We start from the raw sequence: 25,781 nt of genomic DNA, 5'->3' as shown, positions 1-25,781 counted from the left end.
AGCCTGAATCAGAGACAAAAGCATCCAAAAGTGTGAAGAGCTGTTCTCCAGTAGCTTGCTATGGTAATAGCCTGCAGAACAGAAATTCCTCTTGGAGTTCTTTGTCATTCTCAAATTTTACATATAGCGGCATCTGAGTAGCACCTGCCACATCCATTGTTTCATCAAGTTGAATGGGAAAAAAAAGAACTTAGCTAGATTTTGGCAATTGTTCAGTCACATCATTTGCCATCCTGTGAATGCGCCTGGAAATAGTGTCATTGAGATGGGAATTGAATCAAGTTGAGTCACAAGTTGCCACACCATCGTCGAAACCACTTTCTTGGAACATGGCAGAACAAAAGTTTCTCCAATACTCTGCAGTTTCCCAGTTTTAGCTATCCAGTATGACACAGCAAAAGATGCTTCAAGGGCTTTCTTTGCCGTAGCTGCCATTCGCAGTATGTTCTCAGTACTCTGAAGAGAACTGTGCCATGTCTGCAAGTGCTGCAACATTTTAGTCGGTTTTAAGCTCTCCTTTGCCAGACCTTCATCACACACTGTGGCTGTGGTTTCTCCTGAAAACAAGTCCATGTAAATTTATATTCCAGATATTTTGGATTGTATTTGTGGTTTCTTGGCTTTTTACTGCTGTTTGGAATCTCATTGTCAGCCCATCTTTTGCTGCAAGTGGCAGTCGACTCCCCTTCAGTACTCCCCTTTCCTCCATTTTTCTTCAGAAAATGGTCCATTACTAAAATTATTTCTACAGGAACTTTTCAAATTGGTTTCAACACAACATGTGCTGAGTGGACTGTCAGATAAAAACATGTGCCTGAGTACAGGAAGTGCCTCAGTATAGGAAGTAATGCACATGGCCTACAGGGGGTGGAAAGCAGGGCAATTGCAGGGCCGCACGCCATAGGTGGGCCTGCCAAACTAAATTGCTCGGGCTTGAAGCCCTGCCCACCTTGAGTTCAGGCTTGGGCTTCAGCCCCCTGCTGCCCACAGAGCTCTGGCTTCAGCCCCACCATCGCCTGCGAAGCTCTGGGCTGGAGTTTCAGCCCCACCACCACCCACAAACCTCTGGGCTGGGGTTAGTCACTTGAGCACAGGCTCAGACAACTCTTTTGGGACTTCTTGGGTGCAAGTAATCCAGTCCTACTGATTTTTTAAAATATTTATCCCTAGTAGAAGCTGTTTAACATCCTCAGTTCCTATGGGATTGCAAAGGACTTTATCATACTCCTATTGTATCAGTATATCATCCTGCTTCTTTACAAATACAGAAGATTTTAGTAAACACTTCTGCCTCTCTGGAATTATTATTAACATTTTTACCAAATCCATCTAGAAATGGTCCTATGCCATTGTTAGGAATTCTTTTGTTCCTAATATACTTAAAAAAACAAACAAAATGAACAGGATCTCCTCCTTGTCCTCAGCTCTGTCAGCCATGGATTTTTCCTTGTCTTTAGCTTCCATTATCAATTTCCTCCATTTAAATTACTTCTGATGTATATTGATGGCTGTCTGCTTCGCCCCTTTTTCATTTCTAGTTTACAGTCTTCACTTCCCCTCTTAACTAGGTTGGTTAATGATCATAGCTAAATTAGTAGCTGAGGCTTAAAGTTCAAAAAATTAAAAGGCAGTGTGTGTATATTTTAAATCTTGTTATTTTTAAACCCATCTGATTTATTTCTTTATTTTGTCTCATGATTGCTGAATTGTTGGGGCTAGAGATAGTTGACTGACTTTAGGTAATGGAATCTTTTGTAAAAATGATTTGAGAAAATCATTTTATTCTGAACAATGACTCAGAAATTATTAGACTAAGACATTGTTATAATGGATGGGAAATGGAGAAACTATATTGAAGATTTAAACTTTGATTAAAAGCAGATCTCATTGTCACATGAATATTTTGTGTTGTAACTTAATTCCAGTGTATTGAGCCTACAGTGTCACACAATCCTCATGAAATTGGCTATTGTGATTTCTTAGAGAAGGTATCGTATTTGTCATCATTTATGCTACGTTCATTAGGACTGACAAGATGATTGATCATTATTCATGGGTACTTTGCACACTGAAAAGAACTACACTAATATGAAGTACATTTATAAAAGTGTAACTGATAGAGAATTGAGATCTATCAAAATAAACCAGCATACTGTACATTTGGGATGGCTGACTAAGTTTTTGATGTGGTTGAACAGTTTCAGCTGTATATTTTAGTAATCTGATTGTAATGAAATTGGTCGTCCGGTTCATACATTATCACCATAATTTATTTAAAATATGTTTAAAGACATGGTTTCATATTGGCTCCTTAACTGTCTCAATGTGATTATTTTCTAGGATTATTATATGTTATTGAAACACAGAAAGTTCTCGATCTAAAAATTAATTTAATGGCTTCATATGTCCTTGTTCCACAAAATGGATTTTATGAATCTACGTCAAATTTACTTCTTCTGGATCTTGGTAACCTACAGGTACAGTTTCCATTCATGAAATGATTTATCATTTTTGATAATTTGGCTTTTATTTATTGTAGTATGTTAAAAATGAACTTAAATTGTGTTGACTATAACGGATTTATTTAAATAGTGGTGATTCATTTTAAACTGCTTTCTAGTCAAGTCTGGATTTCTTTAATCCACTTAGAGTGGCTAGTGTAGGTGACAAAAATGAGGCCACTTGCTTTGTGAACCTTTGAATGCTGTAAAATAATACATGAAAATTGTTCTTAACAGTTTTTCATCCTGGCATTACTTATGCTATATTGGAATACAAAGAAACAGAAACTCTCTTACTCTGACATATGTGGTAAACACAATATTTTTAATTTAATACTGTTTGTCCTTTTGTTCCCAACCGTTGCCAATGCTATTTTCTTGTTCATTATCCACTAAAATGATATGGATTGACTAGAATGATCATTTATGAGTATAGGACTTAATCAAAACTTCAAAATGTTTATCTTCTATATATTAAATTTTATAGATTATATAAATTGTAAGGAAAAAGCAAGCAAAAGGTAAATGTATATCAAATGCTATTAGTGTGCTTAACACCATACCAAACACAGAAAATATTATTCCTGTCCCATGATAATTGCCTTCTTATTGAACTAACAAAATTTAAAATAGCATGTTCCCCTTCTTTGTATGTTGGCAACTGATATTTATCTATATATCTGTATATCAGTGGTTCTCAAACTTTTGTGGTGACCCCTTTCACATAGCAAGCCTCCGAATGTGACCCTCCTTGTATATTAAAAAGTGTTTTTAATTTACTTGACACCATTATAAATGTTGGAGGCAAAGCGGGATTTGGGGTGGAGGCTGACAGCTCGCGACCCCCTGAGGGGTCCCCCAGTTTGAGAACCCCTGATATATATAGATATATCAGGGGTTCTTAAACTATATATAGGTGATGCTGGCAGCACTGCATATTAAGTTTGCTTGACTCTTCTCATTGTAAGACTGTTTGCTGTTGCTTATAATTTTGCCAAACAATCATTTGGGCTGAAATTTTGCATGCTGGGTATCTGTTTCAGGCTGAATTTTTTTCACTCTTTCAGCTGAAATGGTTTACCTGTTTTTGAGAACAAGATTAGGGGAAAATGTTTTGTCCATATTTAAAAAAATCTTAAAATAACTTTGTTGAGAAGCTTTAGCACCTCCGTGTTTTTGGAATAAGGGTTTGATGTTTGACAGTGTGGTCGCCGCAGGATGTTCCTTTTAGCTACCTGCATGAAAACTTTGGCTTAAGCATAAGCCTATGAAAACTCTGTTTGTACATGCTCAGTAGAGACTTGTTAGAGTTTGGAAGTTTAAACTCACTGAATATTCCATATGCATTGGGCATTTACCATACCAGGACTTCTGGGGCTGAGCAGCACTTCCCTTCAGGAGCTTCACCTGGATACTGGGGGATGCTGTGGCACCAGGCACAGGACCTGACAGCTGGCAGAAGATGCACCAAATAAGGCTATGTTTTAGTCACGGGTATTTTTAGTAAAAGTCACAGACAGGTCACAAGCATTAAAGAAAAATTCATGGCCCGTGACCTGTCCATGACTTTTACTAAAAATACGAGTGAATAAAACTTGCAGTGGGGGGAGCCTACCCAAGGGAGCTGGGGGAGGGTGACCCAGCTGCAGTGTGGGAGGGGGTAGGGTGTTGGGGCAGGTTCTGGGTGGAGCTTACCTGGGGGGGGCTCCTGGCCATGCCTCCCACTAGCTGCTGAGCGAGGGGGATGTCGCCACTTCCAGGGAGCCTCCCAGGTAAATGCTGCCCAGAGCTTGCCTCATCCTGTCCTGTGCCCCTACCCCCTCCCATACCCAAACTCTGTTGCTCGGGGGGGGGGGGCGTGAGGGCGCGGTGGCCCGAGATTGCCCCAGCAGCGGCCGGTGCACCTGGAACGGGCTCCCTGAGTTGCTCCTGAGCCAGGTGCATGGGCTGCTGCAGAAATCACGGAAAGTCATGGAATCTATCACTTCCGTGATCTCTGTGACAAACTCGCAGCATTAATACTAAATGCTCCCTCTGTTGGTTCCTGGCTGAAATGCAGAGGAGTGGGGGCAGCAGGAGCCTGAGAGTGGAAGGAAGCAGAGGGGAAAGGAGCTGGTAAGGAGTGCTTGCAAAGGAGTAGAGAGGGAGAAGGACTGGAGCCCTGGCAGTAGGGTCAGTAACTACTAATGCACATTTCTATCCAGAACCTGATACGTAATCTAGGAGTCCTGAATCTACATTCTTCTGCTGTCAGCAAATAGCTGTGAAATTAATTGGCAAAATGTGTCCCATCTCTCGCTCCTCCTCTGCTCCTGTGGCTGTTCTACGTAGAAAATAACAGCCTACTACTGATTGCCATTTACATCATTTGCTTAAGTGGCAGAAGTCTGTGCTGTGGATCTAAAGGTCCTAACGCTATTGACAACCCGTGTTGGGGGCAATATAGTTCCACATAGTAGAATCTCATTTTTCAGTGGTTTTTTTTTTAAACATAGGAAATTACATAAAAAAATACATTAAAAATCATTAAGGTTTCAAAGTCAAGCACTCCAAAGTTCATCTAGAATGAATGAATCAGTTGTGTAGTAAATACGACTGCTGTATGTCGGACCATGGTCTCTTCTGCTATGGATATTGGATAGCGTGTAGTGAATGAGGCAAGGGATTGCAACATATGGGTAAAAAAAGTTATTAACCTGGAGAACTATAGTCTGTTCCTTCCTCTGCCACCAGACTTCCCAGAATCACAAAGGCTTAACCACTTAAGACAAACACTAAAATGAGAATGTTCACAGTTTACTACTGATTGTTTGTTCCTAATTTCTGGTTGCCCCATGTGAGACACCAAGGATCAGATTTACAAAAGTGTTGTAATATAATCATAACTGCATCATCATCACGGGAAATCCCAAAGGGATGTGGCCGCCTTGCTAATCAAACGCCACTGGATCGATCTCTAGCAGAATGCTTACGGTGGTCGAACTGTAAGTTCAGGTTATGCTTATCACTGGCAGTCTTATTGCACCACAGACGCTTTGGGAGTTTGTGATCACAGGCATTCCTGGATACACGCACTTCGGAATTAATTGATTTTCCATCCTAATATGTCCATACTTAAGACTGAAACTGAACCAGTGCTGATGGAGCTGGTTGCTGGGTTCTGCTTCAAATAGAAGACATAAGAATTGCTATCCTGGTTCAGACCAGTGGTCCATCTAGCCCAGTATCCTATCTTCCAACAGTGGCTGGTGTCAGATGTGTCAGGGAAGGAACAGAACAGGACAATTATCGAGTGAACCATCCCCTGTCATCCAGTTCCAGCTTCTGGCAGTCAGAGGTTTAGGGACACCCAGAGCATGGGGCTGCTCCCCTGACCATCTCGGCTAATCGCCATTGATGGATTTATCCTCCATGAATGTATGTAATTCTTTTTGAATCCAGTTATGCTTTTTCCCTTCACAATGTCTCCCGGCAATGAGTTCCACAGATTGTGCATTGCGTGAAGTACTTCCTTGTTTTAAACCTGCTGCTTATTAATTTAATTTGGTGACCTCTGGTGTGTTATGTGAAGGGGTAAGTAACACTTCCCTGCTTACTGTCTCCACACCATTCATTATTTTATAGACCTCTATCATATCCCTCCCCACCCTTAATCATCTCTTTTCTAAACTGAACAGTCGGTGTCTTTTTAATCTCTCTTCATATGGAATCTGTTCCATACTCCTGATCATTTTATTGCCCTTTCGGTACCTTTTCCAATTCTAATTTCTAATATATCTTTTTTTGACATAGGGCAACCAGAACTGTACATGTGATGCGTGGTGTGAGCGTACCATGGATTTATATGGTGGCATTATGCTATTTTCGGTCTTATCTATCCCTTTCCTAATGATTCCTAAAATTTTGTTAGCTTATTTGACTGCTGCTGCAGACTGAGTGGATCAGAGAACTATCCATGTTGACTCCAACATCTCTTTCTTGAGTGGTAACCACTAATTTAGAATTTTGTATGCATAGTTGGGATTCTTTTCCAAAGTGCTGTACTTCGCATTTATCAACATTGAATTTTAGTTGCCATTTTGTTTCCCAGTCACCCAGTTTTGTGAAATCTCTTTGTAAGTCTTTGCAGTCAGCTTTGGACTTAAGTATCTTGAGTAATTTTGTATCATTTGCAAACTTTGGCACTTCACTGTTTACCCCCCTTTTTCCAGATCATTTGTGAATATGTTGAACAGCACTGGTCCCAGTACTGATCCTTGTGGTACCCTGTAATTTACCCCTCTCACTGTGAAAACTGACCATTTATTCCTTCCCTTTGTTTCCTACTTTTAAACAGTTAATTTTCCATTAGAGTACCTTCCCTTTTATCTCATGACTGCTTACTTTGCTTAAGAGCTGTTGGTGAGGGACCTTATCAAAGGCATTCTCAAAGTCCAAGTACGCTATATCCACTGGATCACCCTTGTCCGTGTTTGTTGACACCCTCAAAAAATAGATTAGAGAGGCATGATTTCTCTTTACAAAAGCTGTGTTGACTCTTCCCCAACATAGTGTGTTCATCTGTGTCTGATAGTCCTGTTCTTCTGCTATAGTTTCAACCAGTTTTCATGGTACTGAAGTTAGGCTTACTGGCCTGTAATTCCCAGGATTGCCTGTGGAGCCTTTTTAAAAATCTGTGTTATATTAGCTATCTTCCAGTCATCTTGGGCAGAGGCTGATTTAAGTGATAGACTATGTACCACAGTTCATGTACAGCAGTTTCGTATTTTAGTTCCTTCAGAACTGGTCCCGATGACTTATAACTGTTAATCAATTTGTTCCAGAACCACCTCTGCTGATGCCTCAATCTGGGACAGTTCCTCAGATTTGTCTGCTAAAAAGAATGGCATAGGAATCTCAGTCACATCCTCTGCAGTGGAGACCAATGCAAAGAATTTATTTAACTTCTCCACAATGGCCTTGTCTTCCTTGAGTCCTCCTTTAGCCCATGGATTGTCCAGTTGCCCCACTGATAGTTTGGAAGGCTTCTTGCTTCTGGTGTACTTAAAAATTTTGTTGTTAGCTTTTGTGTCTTTTGGTAGTGGCTCTTTCACATTCTTTTCAGCCTGCTTAATTATACTTCTTTAGTTGATCTGCCAGAGTTTATGCTCCTTTCTGTTTTCCTCAGTAGGATTTTACTTGCAGTTTTCAAAGGATGTCTTTTTGTCTCTGCCTCTTATTCTCTCTTTAGCCATGATGTCATTTTGTTGGTTTTTTTTTTTTTAATACATTTGGTTTGAGCCTTTTTTTTTACCAACATTTCTGTTTAGCTTGCAAGCATTTTGCTCTTGTGACTGTTCCTTTTAAATTCCATTTATCTAGCTTTCTCATTTTTCTGTAATGATGCTTTTTGAAGTTAAATGCGTCTCTGGTGGATTTCTTTTGTATTTTTCTGCCCTATAAGAATGTTAAATTTAATTACATTACAAATTAAATTTTATCATGAATTTATCATCATTTCTGTTCTTGTCCTGCCACTTGACATGGTTTTTAAAAAAAGTGAGTATGTATGAAGAATGGGTTAGAAAATAATATTGAAAACTTACAATGCTATTACATCAATCTATGGTGGTAGAACTTCATAATTGCATTGTATTTCAAGATTGTTAACCCATCTCAAAGAAGTAGGTAGAAATACAAGGCTTCTAAAAGTAGATGACAAAAATTATTAGAGGAATAGGAGGACTTCTTTATGAGGTGAGATTAAAAAGATGAGGATTACTTAAATTAGCTAGGAGGTGAGTAAGAGGGGATAGCATGAAGATACATAATGGTGCTGAGGGTATTTGGACGTTTCTAAGTTAATCATTTTTTGCAATAAAAGACCAAGAGGATGGCCAATGAGATTGAAGGTCCAGAAATTTAAAACTGATAAAAGGAAATATATTTCCATGGATTAATTACAAATTGTGTAACTCTGCTACATTTTATCATCGAGACTGAGAGTTTATTTTGGCAGGATAAAAAATAGATTAGACAGTCGTATGTTTAACAGTCACAATAACATTAGATAAAATAAGCTATAAAGAGTATGAACCCTCGTGGTTCAGGGAAAAAGTCACCCACTAACTAATAGAAGTTTAGGAAGCAATTTTTCCTATGGGCATCTTATTTCATAGTAGTTCATTATGGGGTTTCTTGAAAAGTATCTAATTCTGGCTATGACTAGAGGCAGGATTTTGCACTACATAAATTACTGGTCTGATGTGGTATATTTGTCTTAAGGATCCTGTTATTTATTAAAATTATTTGATTTTTGACCTCTAATCATGATAGAAGTTGAATATTTGTGTAACCAGTGCTTTGAAAATTTTTAAACTGATTGTAATTATTTTATTTTTTGTGATTTTTTTAAGATGATGAGTAAAAGTCGTTCTGATGTGTCAGATCTCAAAGTAGGACAAAGCACCATTGAAGATATCATGTCAAGAGCTTATGATAGCTTTGATATTCAACTCAGCAGTATACAGCTACTTTACTGCAAACATCGTAAGTATTCACAACATGAATTGCTTTTTGTTGGAACAACTGAAAAAAACTTTTTGGTAACTAGTATGCCAATTTTTAACAAACAATTGAGTTTCCAGTACATTTTGTTCTTCAATTCCACATATGAGTACATGCTAGGCCCTGATTGCCTTTAGGACAGATATTTTTAAAACTGCAAATTGAGTCCCACACATCTACACACAGTGAATTTCCCAAGTCCTTAATTAAGCCTGACAACCAAGCTGCGCAACCTTAGGGCTGGTCTATAGTACACAGTTAAGTCGACATAAAGTAGCTTATGTTGACCTAATTATGTCCATGTCTACACTACAGCCTTCCTCCCACCGTTGTAAATGCCCTACTGTGCCGACATACTAACTCCACTTCCATAAGAGGCATAAGGCTATGTTGGTGTAGTTAGGGCAAGGAAGTGTCTGTGTAGATACTGTGTCCCAGGAGCTGTGAAATTGACAAGAAAGCCCCTGCTCCCATGGACAGCTGGGCTAGACTCTGCTCCCAGCTGGGAGCTGAAGCCCAGGTGACTTCGATTCATGGGGCGAGAAGCAGGGGTGGCATTGGACCCCACTCCCAGCTGGGAGCCAGAGTGAGAAACCTGAGCAGCCCCCCACCCGCTCCTGGTGTAGAATGGGGGGCTCAAGAAGCTGGGGCAGCTGAACCCTACTCCCCAGTGGTGAGAAGCCCCAGGCGGCTCACTCCCCAGCTCTCGGCAGGGAATGGGAAGCTGGGTGCGGGAGGAGCATGCCGGGAGTCTGTGGGGCAGCCCGGCTCCTGGCAGGGAGCTGCTAGCAGAGCTGAGAGACCAGGCTCTCTGTTCCCCACACTGCCCTCTTAGGTCTCTGGAGGTGCTCCTGGTGAGGACGGGCACCACCAACCCAAGGATGGTAGTGTGGACATGCACCACTGCAGCAATCTAATATAGGTTGACTTAGGTTTGTAATGTAGACATACTCTTAGTTTTTGATTTCTTACAACTGCATAGACTTTTGAGGCCGAAAGGTCTCAAGATTACCTAGCCTGGTCTGGCTCATATTGTACAGACCATAGAATTTCATTTGTGATTTTGGCATCTAGCCAAGTAACATTGGTTTTCCTCCCTTATCCTTCCTTATTCTATACTTTCCCCAGCTCCAGAACACATTTTCACAATGTATTCAATGTATTGGGGAAATCTGTTGTGGCCTAAAATAAGTAATACAACTGTTTTCCTTTCACTAGATGAAAATTGGAAGGAGGCTCGTAAGCTAAAATATTCTTCACAACATATCTTGCGGCCTATGGATGTGAAAGTGGAATTTAGCAGGGCAATGGTTGTCACTGATGCAAGAATGCCTAAGTATGTTTTTCTTTCTGTTGTGTAAATGTTCATAATAAATGCCTTTTTAAGGGAATAGTCCCTGCAAGGAACAATTATACTATAATTCTTAAAATGAATTATAGGCTAAAGGAAGCGTAGTTTAATATTTATCGTATTTTTTTTTCCTCTAATTTTATTTATTACTTATATTATCATGCAAATGGTCCGGGTCTTATTGTGTGAGGCACTGAACAAAAAGACTGTCCCTGCCTCAAAGAATTTACAATTTACAAGTGATCACTCTCATTCCAGTGTGTATGGTAACACCCATTGTTTCATGTTCTCTATGTATATAAATCTCCCCACTGTATTTTCCACTGAATGCATCCGATGAAGTGAGCTGTAGCTCACAAAAGCTTATGCTCAAATAAATTTGTTAGTCTCTAAGGTGCCACAAGTCCTCCTTTTCTTATTACAACTTGAATGGCTCTTTAACAGTTTCAGTGTTGTGCTAATAGGTCTGGCAGGCTGAAAGGCTTTTTCACTTTTAAGTTACTAGATCCCCTCCGGAGTAAGAGTCACCAGGCTGCAGCAGCCAGCTGTGGGAGCCTACAGGAAGAGGCGGGAGGGTGGACACTTAAACCCAGTGGTGCCCCAAATTTTCAGGTGCCTTACGCAGCCTTGTATGCTGCCTATACCTAAGGGCAGCCCTGATTCTGGGTGTGTATTTTCAGGGCAAGATTGCATTTATCAAGGACAGAGGAAAGGATGTTGCAGTATTTGAGATAAGAGCCTGGTTTAGAGTTTCAGCTTTGTGGCTGGACAGGAAAGTCCATTCCTTACAGATGTTACATAGAAAAAAATGTGGAAGACTTAGACAGTCTGGATACGAGGGCCTAGACAGCGGTCCAAGTTGAAGATGATTTCCAGGTTACAGGCCTGAGCGACAGGCAAGATGGTAGTGGTGGCCACAATGACCAAGAAAGGTGGTGGTAGTGGGGAAGATTTGAGAGGTTGGGAGGAAGAGCCATAGTGAGCTTGTGCAGACTGCTAAATATCCGTAAGATGTCAGAGACAGGCTGAGACTTGAATTAGGACAGAAGGAAACAGGAGTAGAAAGGTAATAGTCAGGAGTCATGAGAACAGAGATGATGGTTGAATTTATGTTTGTGAATAAGAATACCCAGAGAATAAGGTGTGGAGGGAGAAGAGAAGAGAGCTGCATTGGGGATGGTGAGGAACCGCCAAAGGACATGCTGAAAGAATGAATAGAGAGGTAGGAGGAGAAACAGAAGCCAAATTGGAGAGGATCCAAGATGGAACTGAAGGAGAGGAATTCTAGACATTCATTGTAAACAGTGCATTCAGTGAGCTTAGAGATGAAAGGGAGAATGGAGATTTGGGATGGTGGTAGTTGGCGAGACAAGTGGGGCCAAGGGTATGTTTTTTTTTAAGGTGGGAGAGACAAAAGCATGCTTGTATTGTGAGGGGAAAGAGACAGGATAGTGAGAAACTAAGGAGAAGAGTAAGGGGGCGATGAGAGTGGGCATGAGGGAGATCAGGAGATGGAATGGGATAGGATAGGGTCACTGACTCACTGGGGCAAATTGGAGGGGTTAGAGGAGGACAGCAGACTGGCAACTTCTGTATCTGTGACTACGGAGAAAGAGGAGAGAATTGTGACAGGGAAGAGAAGTCAAGATGAGGGGAGGGGAAAGGTCAAGTTGTATTTTACCAATTGTCTCTCAGAAGAAATCTGTCTTGTATTTACAAATCTTAGATTTCTGTCCTGTGTAATTGGCATCGTACCTTTAATAGCACATAAGATTTGTCAAGAACAAATTATATTAAACCAACCTACCTCACTTCTTTGACAGGATCACTGGCCAGCTGGATAGGAGACAGCTTTTCATGTGATTTATCTTGATTTTAATAAAGCTTTTGACACAGTCCCCATGATATTCTTATCGGTAAACTACAGAAATGTGGTCTAGATGATAGTACTATTAGGTGGGTGAAGAAGTGGTCAAGAGACCATACTCAGAGAAGTTATCAGAGAAGGCTCCCTGTCCAACTGGGATGATGTATATAGAGGGGGCCTGCAGGGGACTGTCCTTGGTCCAGTACTAGTCAATTTTTTCATTAATGACTTGGGTAATGGAGTGAAGAGTATGACTAAAATCTGCAGATGACACCAAGCTGGAAGGGGTTGCAAGCACTTTGGAGGACAGAATTAAAATCCAAAAGGATCTTGATGAATTGGTTTGAATTCCGTAAGATGAAATTCAATAGACAAGTGTAAAGTGCTACGCTTAGGAAGGGAAAAAATAAATGCACAACTACAAGATGTGAATAACAGGCTTAGGTAGTAGTAGTATTGCTGAAAAGGATCTGTGGGCTATAGCGAATCACAAATTGAATATGATCCAACAGTGTGCAGGTGCGAAAAAGAGGACTGGCGTTCTTGTGTGTATTAATGGGAGTGTTGTACGGGAGGTAATTGTCCTGCTCTGCTCAGTCTTGGGGATATCTCAGATGGAGTGTTGTCTTGTTCTGGGAACCACGCTTTAAGAAAGATGTGGACAAACTGTAGAGAGTCCAGAGGAGAGCAGACAAAATGATAAAAGGTTTAGAAATCTGTCGTATGAGGAAAGGTTGTTTAAAAACTGGGCATGGTGAATCTTGAAGAAAGAAGACTCAGAAGGGACCTGATGATAGTCTTCAAATATGTTAAGGACTGTTATCAATGTAGCCCAGCCCTGAAGTGTGGCTGCAGCCTTCTCCCTTTTCACTTCAGGGTTATGGGTCCTGGGTTCACCTCTAAGGGCGCTGGTACCTGCACCCAAGGAAACCCATCCTAATGCAGAGAACAGAGGGCTTGTCCCTTGGGGAAATATTTAACAAGCAATCTTTTATAGAGGAGTGTCAGTCAGAGCACAAAAAATAAAATAGCTATCACAATTCCCAGACTAATGAAAAAATAACTGGGAATTTATTAGGAACGGGAAACCCAGGACGGGGGATAATGTGATAAGGGATCAAGATAATAAAAGACAAAAACAACAATACATAAACGCTATCCCTCCCAAATGTACCACCAACCCTGTGCTCCTTCCCAGCACTTGCCAAGGCACATGGTGAGTTTAAGCTCAGTCTTTGATGGGTAGTGCAGCTCTGAAGTCAGTGGAAGACTTAAAACAAAATAGCAAAATTAATACAAAGGGATGTTCTTACAAATTATTTATGCCAAGGATGGTAAGATTTTTCTTGTAGCTCTCTAGTTTGGATTCCAGTGTGCAGTTAGGCTGGCTTTTGGTAGCCTAACCTTGAATCATAGAATATCAGGGTTGGAAGGGACTTCAGGAGGTCATCTAGTCCAACCCCCTGCTCAAAGCAGGACCGATCCCCAATTAAATCGTCCCAGCCAGGGCTTTGTCAAGCCTGACCTTAAAAACTTCTAAGGAAGGAGATTCCACCACCTCCCTAGGTAACGCATTCCAGTGTTTTACCACCCTCCTAGTGAAAAAGTTTTTCCTAATATCCAACCTAAATCTCCCCCACTGCAACTTGAGACCATTACTCCTAGTCCTGTCATTCGTTACCACTGAGAATAGTCTAGATCCATTCTCTTTGGAACCCCCTTTCAGGTAGTTGAAAGCAGCTATCAAATCCCCCCTCATTCTTATCTTCCGCAGACTAAACAATCCTAGTTCCCTCAGCCTCTCCTCGTAAGTCATGTGTTCCAGTCCCCTAATCATTTTTGTTGCCCTCCACTGGACACTCTCTAATTTTTCCCACATCCTTCTTTAGTGTGGGGCCCCAAAACTGGACACAGTACTGCAGATGAGGCCTCACCAATGTCGAATAGAGGGGAACGATCATGTCCCTCGATCTGCTGGCAATGCCCCTACTTATACATTCCAAAATACCATTGGCCTTCTTGGCTACAAGGGCTCACTGTTGACTTCTCCAACTTCTCGTCCACTGTAACCCCTTGGTCCTTTTCTGCAGAACTGCTGCCTAGCCATTCGGTCCCTAGTCTGTAGCGGTGCATTGGATTCTTCCGTCCTAAGTGCAGGCCGCTGCACTTGTCCTTGTTGAACCTCATCAGATTTCTTTTGGCCTAATCCTCCAATTTGTCTAGGTCCCTCTGTATCCTATCTCTACCCTCCAGCGTTTCTACCACTCCTCCCAGTTTAGTGTCATCTGCAAACTTGCTGAGGGTGCAATCCACACCATCCTCCAGATCATTAATGAAGAGATTGAACAAGAGATTGACTCTTCAGAGCCTTTAGGGTTTCTGGTCTCTGCTGAGATGACACTGTTCAAGGTCTCAGAAATTCCAAAAGGACTGAGTCTTCTCTTGGGTAGGAGTGTGTAGGGTAGACTAATCCTCCCTGGCTGTGATGCTTCTGTTCCTGCTACACTCCCAACACAGCCAAAACCAAACCCTTTGTCTCTGAGTTCTGCTTATGATTGGTTCTTGTAGAACTAGCTAGCAACACTATCTCCACCCTGGATAATAAGCAATATAGGAAATGGAGTTCAGAGCATCTGTAGCCATTGCTGCTGTAGTCCAGGGGTGAGTCCACTAGAGGCTCTGTGTGGTATTTCAAGAGCACCATCTCCAAAAGGGTTACACACAGAGGACAGGGATTGATTGTTCTCCATGTCCACTGAAGGTAGGACAAGAAGTAAGGGGCTTAATCTGCAAAGGAGATCTCTGTTAGAAATTAGGAAATAATTTGTAACTCTAAGGACAGTTAAGCATGGGAATAGGCTTCCAAGGAAGGTTGTTGAATCCCCACTATTGGAGGTTTTTATGACAAATCACTTGTCAGAGATGGTCTAGTGTACGTGGTCCTGCCTCCTGCTTGAGGTCCTATCCAGCTCTACATTTCTGTGCATCTGAAGTGTTGTATATTTGCTATAATACGCTGATCTCTACAGTAAAATGTTTTTTTTTAATCCGGTTATAGTGAATCTGGTTATTTATTATACACATTTAGAAGTCACTTATAACCAAAATATCTGCGTGTAGTTTCCATCTTTATAGATTGAGAAATGTTGTTTCACGAAAGCTTATGCTCAAATAAATTTGTTAGTCTCTCAGGTACCACAAGGTACTCCTGTTCATAATGAAATCATCTTTCCTCACCAGAACTTTGAAATCAAATGTGGAAAGTGTAGGGAGTGGGTTGAATGCTGGAAGTTCCACTGTCTACAGTTAAATAAAAGCTGATATAAAGAGAGGTCTTAGCATTCTTTCTAAATATGGACAGACTTGAATATCTCTGAGATAAGAGTGAAACCAGAGGTAAAAACCTGCTATTAAATATACCCTATCTTTATTTACTTTGAATTTCAACCTGACAAGAAAGAGCTGAAGAGTTCCAGACAAATTCAGGTGGTTGGTAATTCAGAGATGAAGAGACAGTGTCTGAGAACTGAATTATAGGTGTTTTTAATCTTTGTAGATAGGAACCAGCCCATTGAATTTCACCTGGAAGTAGCATAGCAACCACAGTGTATGACTCTATTACTGTGGGTCAAAGAACAGATGTTCCTCTTTGAGTACTTGTGCATGTCCATTCTAGTGTAGGTGTGTGTGTGTCCTGAGCATAGTTGCTGGAATTTTTTCCCCAGTGATACCTGTTGGTGATACCAGCACCCTCTGGTGCCATGTACACATAGAGCCGCTATAAAGGGCCCTGCTGACCCACTCCCCTTCAGTTCCTTCTTACTGCCCATTATGGTTACTGGAACTACTTTTATTGCTCAGGCACTTTTCCTAGTGGTTTTCTCTTCTTTATAACTGTATATAGTTATTGTAGTGGAGTGTGTTAGTTTTTAGTAGTTAGATAGTTGTTTGAACATCTCCATGCACAGTGAGGTTCATCCGTTCCCCATTGCTGGGGCATGCCTCAGTCAGTGGGCTTCAAGCCCTGTGCTTCCTGCGTCAAGTCGATGCCATTGTGCAGCTTGGACTCAAGTTGTCTCCAGGGCTTGGGGGAACCTCACAGAAAAGACCCTACCAGATCTGCAGGGACTTCAAATCTTGCACCAGGGAGGACCAGGAAGAGAGGTTGAAGGTCCTTCTCACGGAGGCCAGCCCTAAGATCTGCTTCAGAACCATGTTGAGTCTCAGCACCAAGAACTTCAGCTTTGGTGCACAGCACGTCCCGCACTGGTCGTGAGTGTTGGCACTGATCTTCATCCACAATACCCAAGAAATAACACCAGAAATAGCACAAGAACTGATCTCTGATGCCAAAGGCAAGCAGGCATAGGGACCGGGATAGAGTGAGATCCCTGTTGGGCCGCTCTTTCTCTCCAGCACCGCAATAGCCAATACAACTGGCTCTAGTACCTTCACAGGCCCTGCTGACTCTGGCACTAGAGGCATTGCCATTGGCAGACAGTGTGCCGGTTAGTTTGCAGTGTTGTCTACTTCAGGGGCATTTGCAGCAGCCAGAAACCTGTTTTTTTGCTACCAGTTCCTGCATCCCAAGAGGTTCAGGACTCTGCACTGTCTGTACCTCAGAACAGCAGAGAACTATCCCCTAGCCACTGCCTGGTACGAATGCTGTCCTCTAGGGGTAAACCCCCTATAGTAGCTTCATCACAGGTTTTTTTTAGGCTGCTATGACTTTAATATGTGGGAGTCTATGCAAAAATTTAAGGACTTGCTCCTCCAGGATGCCAGATAGGCGTTCTCCTCACCGATTCAGGAGGGGAAAACACTGACGAGGGCCGCCTTGCAGGCAGCCCTGAATGCAGCTGATTCTGCAGCCAGATCCATGGCAATGACAGTGACCATGTGCAGAAGCGTGTGGTTGCAGTCGTCCGGTTTCCCCAGGAGGTACAACAAAACCTCCAGGATCTCCCCTTTTGAAGAGTCTTCACTCTTTTCAGAGTAAAGAGACACCGGACTCCATGGTCTTAAGGACTCCAAGGTGACCCTGAAATCTCTGGGACTATATACCCCAATGATATCCAGGAAACATGACAGGCCCCAACAGACTGGCCATTACTTTGCCCAGCCAGCCAAAAAAGGTCCTGCAAAGGAGGAAGAGCAGGGAGTTCAGGCGTAGACCTCGTCTACTGACCTTAACAGGGCCGATGCAGACCGCACCCAGACACTTGGGGAGCTCAAAGCACTCATTTTGACGAGCTGTTCAAGGTCGAAATCTCAGTCCCCACAATACCGGATCCAGTTACCCCTCTGTTTTCCAACTGACTCTCCCACTTCTTCAATGCCTACACCCACATTACTTTGGATTGTTAGGTACTCAACACAATAGAAGTGGGATACACCTTCCAGTTTTTGTCTATCCCACCTTCCCACCCCTTCACCTCATCCCTCTTCAGGGACCCTTCTGATGAGCAATTGTAATAAGAAATCCAATCTCCCCTTCAGGTGGGAGACACAGAAGAGGTTCTGCATCATTTAAGAGGAAAGGGGTTCTATTCCCATTACTTCCTAATCCTGAAAGCCAAAGGTGGTTTCAGACCTATCCTAGACCTGTGTTGTCTCAACTGCTATCTCAAGAACTTAAATCCTGCATGGTTTCTTTGAATTCCATCATTCCCTCACTGGATCCAAGAGATTGGTATGCCCTCCTCGATTTAAAGGAGACATACTTCCACATATCGATTTTCCATAGCCAAAGAAGGTTCCTAAGATTTGTCACGCATTACCAGTTTACAGAGCTTCCATTTGGCCTGTTGGCCGCCCCGTGGGTTTCAACTAAATGTATGGTGGTGGTGGACGCTTTCATCGGAAAAGGGGCAGTAGACTTATTCCCGTACCTCAACGACTGGCTTGTCAGAGGCCAGTCCGGAGCTCAGGTGGAACCCAACATCCATCTTATCCAGTCGACCTTCGGGGCACTAGGCCTACTGATAAATGCCCAGAAATCTACACTTATCCCTGTGCAACAGATGGAGTTCATTGGTGCCAATCTTGATGCCACGCAGGCAAGGGTCCTGCTTCCGGAAGATAGGTTTCAGGTAATCATGGTCCTGATAAGGTCCCTTCAGACACATTCGGTCATGGCAGCTTGGAAGTGTTTGAGTTTTCTGGGCCACACGCTATTGTGCATGTACTTAGTAGAACACACGAAGCTATGTCTCAGACCTCACCAACCCTGGCTGGCCACGGTATACTCACCTTCAAGGCATCATCATTTCCGACTCACTGATGTGGTGGCTGAACCACCGTGAGGTCTGTGCATGAGAACTCTTTTCACAGTCTCAACCGTCGATATCTCTAGTCTCCAACGCGTCAGCGCTCGGTTGGGGAGCCCACTTAGGGTCCCTTAGGACTCAAGGTCTATGGCCTCAAGAAGAGCTCTTCTTCAAATCCATGTCAGAGAGCTCAGGGCAGTCTGCCTCACCTGCCAAGCATTCTTGCTCCACTTTACGAACAAGGTTGTTTAGGTTATTATGGACAACACGACTGCCATGTTCTACATGAATAGGCAGGGCGGAGTGCACGCTTCCCCCTTACGTCAGGAAGCAGTCCAACTGTGGGAGTTCTGCATAACACATTCAGTCCATCTAGAAGCATCATACCTTCTGGGAGTGGAGAACCAGCTGGTGGATCACCTCAGCAGGACTTTCTCCTCTGACCAGGAGTAGTCCCTTCATCTGGACATGGTAAGGGACATTCCAATGGTGGGGCATTCCCCTTATAGATGTTTTGGCTACCTGTAACAACAGGAAATTCCACTTGTTCTGCTCCCTGTGAGGCCACAGCCCCATGGTCTCTTGTGGACACCTATTAAGTCTTTCTACCTATTCTGATGAGTCACAAGGTTCTGGTGAAGATCAAGTGGAATCGGGTGCTGATCATTCTCAGGGCCCAGGCAACATTGGTTCACCACCCTCATAGGCCTTTGGGTGGAGACCCCGCTCCTGCTTCCACTACACCCGGACCCGATCTCTCAAAACCATGGTCAGCTGCTCCACCTAAACCTCGGCTCTCTCCATCTGACGGCCTGTAAGCTCCATCTCTGAATCCTGAGGAGCAAGCTTGCTTAGAGTCTGTAGAGTCCTGCTGGGCAGTAGAAAACCCTCTACCAGGACCACTTACTTTGCAAAATGGAAGTGATTCTCCATCTGGTCCTCCCAACATGGAATTCTGCCTATGCAGTCCTCATTACAACACCTTCTGCTTCTGAAATAATATGGTGTGGCTCTTTCTTCAGTAAAGGTACATCTAGCTGCCATTTCAGCCTTCCATGCCAAAGTTGACAGCCGGTCTTCTTTTTGCATGAGATGGTTGTGATGGGTTGGGTCACAGAGACCCACCTTGTGACTGCCACCTGATGTGCTGAGACTACCTGTGAGCCCGTTTTCCCTGGCAACTTGGGACTTCAGAAGCCTGCCTTGTTGAGCCAGACATGCCAGTCTGCTCCAGTACGGACCCAGGGTCTGAACCACTTCCCCCCAAAACTGAAGACTTAATTGAAAATGGTTTAGAAAGTGCTTCTGTCTCCAGCACCCAGATATCCAGTTTCCCAGGGGGTTCCAAACCCCAAATACATCGGTTTTACTCTGTATAAAGCTTATACAGTGTAAACTCATAAATTTGTTCGCCCTCTATAACGCTGATAGAGAGATTTGCACAGCTGTTTGCTCCCCCAAGTATTAATTACTTTGGGTCAATTAATAAGAAAAAGGTGATTTTATTAAGTATAAAAAGTAGGATTTGAGTCGTTCCAAATAATAACAGAACAAAGTAAATTACCAAGCAAAATGCAACAAAAACACGCAAGTCTAAGCCTAATACAGTAGGAAACTAAATGCAGGTAAATCTCACCCTCAGAGATGTTCCAGTAAGCTCCTTTCATAGACTAGATGCCTTCCTAGTCTGGGCCCAATCCTTTCCCTGGTACAATCCTTGTTTCAGCTCAGGTCGTAGCGAGGGGATTTCTCATGACTGCAGCCCCCTTTGTTCTGTTCCACCCCCTTTTATAGCTTTGGCACAAGGCGGGAATCTTGTCTCTCTGGGTCCCCACCCCTCCTTCTAAATGGAAAAGCGACAGGTTTAAGATGGATTCCAGTACCAAGTGGCATGACCCAAGCCTTCATTCTCCCTGGCTTGACTCACAGGAAGTCTTGCAAGTAAACAGAGCCATCTACAGTCAATTGTCCTGGTTAATGGGAGCCATCAAGATTCCAAACCGCCATTAATGGCCCATATGTAATTTGCATAATTACAATAGGACCTCAGAGTTATATTTCATATTTCTAGTTTCAGATACAAGAATGATACATACATACAAATAGGATGACCACACTCAGTAGATTATATGCTTTGTAATGATACCTTACAAGAGACCTTTTGCATGAAGCATATTCCAGTTACATTATATTCACACTTATTAGCCTTTTTTCATAAAATCATATAGAGTGCAATGTCACAATGGTTATCCATTTTCTTAAAGACCCCCCGCCCCTCCCAGGTAAGAGAGGGATCTAAACCTCTCTCTCTTCAGGGATGCTGAGATGATGGCATACCTTGAGCAGGGAGTTTACATCTATGAAGTTTGTATCCATGGCAAAGTGCCTGCCAGATGGTATCAGCACATTGCCTCAATTATAAGCCCTAATGCAGAGCTTAGGCAGCTCTGCAACAGTTTTGCTTCATCCACAAGATCCAGGGTCTTTTTATACCCCAGATCTCTTGGCCATTCCCAGTTCTGGTTAACTTGCTTCTGTGGGTATGTCTTCTACTGATTCTTCACTGTAAGGCTGCTGGTCCATTCCCCTTCCTTGTCCCCTTCAATCTGCTGTTCCTACAAGAATTTCTGCTGCAGCTGTTATTCATTGCCTTCTTTTCTGATGCTTCATCAGCTGCTTATCAGTCATTTTACCTTCTGTGTACGAACACTCTGTGAGCAATGTGTCATCTCAAACCTTCAATGTATTCCAAAAACCTATAAAATAAAAGCTGTATATAGTATGCTTGCTGAATACAGACACAGATGGGGGCTCATAGTTAAAGCACGGCACAGTAGCTAATGGTAACAAAGACTACGTCAGTCTTCATTTTCAAGGAAAGGCACAATTTCTTTTTAAGTCAAAAGCTAAAAAGCTTCTGACTGCTTCTGCTATCTTTAAATCCAGGAGCAATGGTAACTATTAAGAATCTTGGATTACAGATCACCTAGGCAATAGGTGGGCAAGTACTTTCAGGTCAGGTAGTGATCATAGACTTCGCCAGTTCCCAAGGGACAAAGCAAAAATAGAAGAGACAAAAAGGCAGTTTGAAATGTCTCTCTAGAAATATTGAACCTATGGACAGTACTGAAGAAGAACTCTTAAAAATTCTTATTACAGAAAGAAATCTATGACTTGGTCAGACCTAGAGACCCGGTGATTCAATTTGAAATTTCAGTATAGTTCAAAGAGATTGGCTTGTCCAAAAATGAAGAGGAATGGTTGTTGCAGTTCTATATTTAATCTGAGAAGCAGATGTAGCTAGATTATAAGAGTCGAAAATCTTGATTGATTTCAAACTGCTTTCTTAGTCTCTGGTTCACACCTAATTATGCTTGTCCTTATGGTCCTAATCCTGCAAATACTTAGGTATACCACATGACTTCAAATCAGTCTGCTTGCAGTACCTAAAGTTAAATGTGTGTAAGACTTTGCAGGATCAAGGCCTGTGTTTGGAAAAGTCCCATTTCCTGTGTGCCAACATCTCCCTGCTTAACTTTGACTTGTTTTAGAAATTCTTCATACATTCTTTTGTCTCAGCTTTTTCTGAACTGTTGCCCCATATACTGTTTTAGGTTTTTTGCCTATATTAGAGCCCCAACCCAACAAAACACTTAAGTGCTTTGTTAGATTGGAGTGCTAGATTGCACACTGCTTGGGATAGAGATAATGTGTTTTACTTCATAAAGTACTGCGTAAGTATAATACTATTTAAGTGATGTGTTATAAATAATACAATAAAACAAGTAAGTAACAGAGAGGATTTCCTGATTGTGGGACATGAGAAATCAGAAGTGGGTAAAGTACCCCTAAAATTGGTATTTGGAGTCTTCCTTTCACAGAACATGGTAGCAGTAGGGAACTTAGAATTGCACAGATATCTGTTGGAAGATGAGTTCAGCAACAGTTTTGTATAGATTAAATAACTTTTCCTCAAATATATCTTACATTTTAGTATTTTTTTCTGTTTTTGTAATTTGCTGCCAAGTAAGTATGGTGTTAGTAATAAGAAAATGAATGCAGCATTTTAATTGATACAGCCATTTGAAATAATGGAAATTATTTATATAACAGATTCAAAATTTTTGGACAACTGCCTTTGCTCTCTGTTCAAATCTCTGATCAAAAGCTGATGGGTATCTTGGAGCTAATTGACAGCATTCCTAAACCAGAAAGTGGTTCTGCTACCATGTCTGCTCCCAAGCCAACTCAGGTAAGCTAAATTTTTTAAATGGTAGAAAAATAGTTTACTAAAATATATATGACTTGGGTTTGGAAAGGCGCTTACAGGAGTTAAATCCCCAACACCCTTTGAAAATCACAGTCAAGTTTCTACTCTGTAGAAAAAATACAAGTTTTGCTCATAGACATTACTATACTGTGTCTGTAGTGTGACTGCCTGGTGAAGTTTAGCTTGATTAACCCCGTAATTATCAAATATTTTCATATAATTTTAAAAATACCCTTACCTAGGTTGCTAGTATATTACTTGGGTAAAAATAAAATAATATTTGAAATCTAGTTTACTTTTCACTACAACAGTTAATTTCTTTGTTTATTGTCTATTGTTTATTCTCACTTCTTCTGTTTAAAATTATTTCCTTAAATTCACATTCAGGTTTTAATGTGCTAGTAGTTACTGCAAAGCTTGGGTTGCAACTCATTTTAAAGAAACAAAACAAACCTTGTTTGTATTTCAGTTAAAACAAAATCATGGAAATAATTCTATTAGTTTTAAGTTATATAAATAGTTAATTTTTAGAAAACAAAAATTCTGACCCAGATTTAACTGGATACTGCCCTCTTAACGAATGAGCAGTTTTTAATCAGCTACCTCAAACTCCATTAACTGAGTTTCCATTCCGCAGAGTCTCTTGTCTTGATTACATATTGTGCTTTAGTCAGTAGAACTTCCGGTTTTACCTTGGCTGTGCAGCTGAAGAGTCAGGAACAAATCTATAATTTACTTTGTTATGGTTTGGGTTCCCCCTTTAGGAACACAACCAAGTGAAAACTGCATCTTGGCAACCAGTGACAAGAAGTTTCGAGATGTCCTGCTTTTCCTAAGCTACAGAGAAAAATAAATCCTTTTAAAAGATTTAAATTTGGGTCCAGGTCAGTTTGTTGTAGATGGGAATCTCTCTTCTTGTCTTCAGGACCCTGCCACTTTGTTACGCAGTTTGCTCCACGGTACACAGGAGTTACTGTTCCCCACTTCCAGAAGAGACCAGAGCTCTGAGCCTCTTGTGCTGCTCCCTTGCAGTCTTTTGCATTTAGAAGCAGTCTCCACCTGCCTATACTAGTTTGCCATCTCAACCATGGGCCCCATTAGAGGGAGAAGGAGGTGACCAGTCTTCGCATGTAAAGCTGTTGAGGTAATAGTAAAGCAAGCAATTTATTCTTGCTATAAGCAGAAGTTTCAGCTCACTTGTCTAGCCACTTTCAGCTGGTGCATTTTTTAGGCAGATACCGACATCTGATTGCAATGTATTTGAGCTGAGGACTTCGTCATTGGAACCTTGGTAGTGTATTTTCACAATAAGGTGATAATTTGCATTGTCCCTGCTTCTGTACCACAGGCTTCAGAAGCTAGTCCTCTCCTCATTCTATACCAATAAAAAAGTCTAGCACATGCTGGATGGGCAATCTTCTGCTTTTCTTCAAGTGATTGCAAATTGCCATTTAACTTTAGGCGTACCCAGTGCACCAAAGCTGAAGATTTTTTTATAGGGGTACCTGTCAGGACAGATGTTACTCCTTTTAGGAGCACGTCTCTTGATTTGTCTGAGTCTCCTTCTCAATTGGAGCATCGAAGGAAATGATATCCCTCCTCTGTGGGTTCCATGAGCAAATGGCAGAAGACTTGGAAGCAGCCTCAGACAACTAGCGCAAAGAATACCTCCTCTGCCACCAAAAAGGTTTCAGAATCTTGTTCCCTGATTTGATACTTTACAGAGTTGCTTGGATATCAAGGTTAGAGTGCGAGACCCAGCTCAATGTTCACCAATACCGATGGATAGCTGTCGCTGACTCCAGTGCCATCCTTGCTATTGTTGAGACCAGCACTAACTACCCTTTCAATTGTGGAACCTGCCTCCATTTCAGCAGTGCCACACAGTGGAGTGCTGTCAGCCTTGTTGGTGTTGACAATGCCAGAGACCTGTGAGGTGACAAAGGACCTCCTGTGCTTCTTGGTGCTGGACTCTCCACTATTACAAACGGACATGGACCATCCCCTTCAGCTATGCAAATTCTAGGACCACTCTTGGAACCAGTGTGAGTACATACCATTGCAGCCCTGGACTCACCACCATTTTTCACCTTGGCAGTGACTGCGAAAAAGCCACCAATGCGGTTTCCAGGCAGACAGCTGGTACTGATTGCTTGTAAACATTTGTTTGTTTCCTTCGGTACTGATGTCCACACATCAATCCCACATTCAGTCCCCAGTGAGTCTGCCCACAACTGCACCATGTTGTCCAACAGGCTATTCCTCCTCCTACTCAGAGTGAGAGATTGGATTGTATACCACTCACACATTACAGTCCTGGGTTTTCCCTCTTTCTTTAGAAACGCGCTTTCATGTATGCCTTAGGCATGCCTACAAGTACAGGTTTAGAGAGAAAACTTTATGGGGATGTCATATTTGGCCTTATGGTCTTCCACAGTCTTCCTACTGGAATACTTGGGGTATGCCCCCACCCCCTCTCAAGATCAGCCTCCCCCATTGTGGCCCAAGACCATGCTGCCTTGAAGGAATCATTCCTTCTGAAAAGTATGTAACGGGACAGTCAGAATCAACTATCTGACACTGAAGTCACTCCCCTTCCCATGAATTCTACTTTATCTCCAGATGAGTTGTTGGTTCAGAAGTCTTCCTTTCCAATACGCGATGACTATAAAATGTAGCAGGAACTGGTTAAGAGGGTGGCTACATCTTTGGACATACAGGTGGAGCTAGTTCAGGAGAATCCACACAAGTTGGTGTACATCGTCCACACTACTGCACCTGATAGGGTGCCATTGCATATTATTAAAGCTATGTTGGATCCTACAGAGATGCTGTGGCAGACACCCTCATCCTTACCTCCCATAGTTAAAAGAATTGAGTATAGATACCGGGTTCCTTCAAAGAACTTGAACACTTTTACTCCCTTCTGACCCCTGGGTCTTTGGTTATGATAGTTAATGAAAGTGTGCCAGGGCCT

General features: G+C 42.1%; 1 protein-coding gene across 1 annotated transcript in view; it reads left to right on the top strand.

Moving 5' to 3' along the window:
• VPS13A (vacuolar protein sorting 13 homolog A) overlaps positions 1 to 25,781 on the top strand; it is a 262,402-nt gene that overhangs the window by 73,833 nt on the left and 162,788 nt on the right. The window contains exons 20-23 of the mRNA XM_084628103.1: positions 2,341 to 2,477; positions 8,897 to 9,029; positions 10,266 to 10,383; positions 22,648 to 22,786. Of these exons, the coding sequence (XP_084484229.1) occupies positions 2,341 to 2,477; positions 8,897 to 9,029; positions 10,266 to 10,383; positions 22,648 to 22,786 (527 nt within the window). The remainder of the gene's footprint in view (positions 1 to 2,340; positions 2,478 to 8,896; positions 9,030 to 10,265; positions 10,384 to 22,647; positions 22,787 to 25,781) is intronic.

Source organism: Lepidochelys olivacea, assembly GCF_965140295.1.
Source record: "Lepidochelys olivacea isolate rLepOli2 genome assembly, chromosome: 5".
In the NCBI taxonomy this organism is placed as follows: domain Eukaryota; kingdom Metazoa; phylum Chordata; order Testudines; family Cheloniidae; genus Lepidochelys; species Lepidochelys olivacea.
Note: the sequence above shows the minus strand (reverse complement) of the source record. Positions and strands in the feature narration are given on the sequence as shown.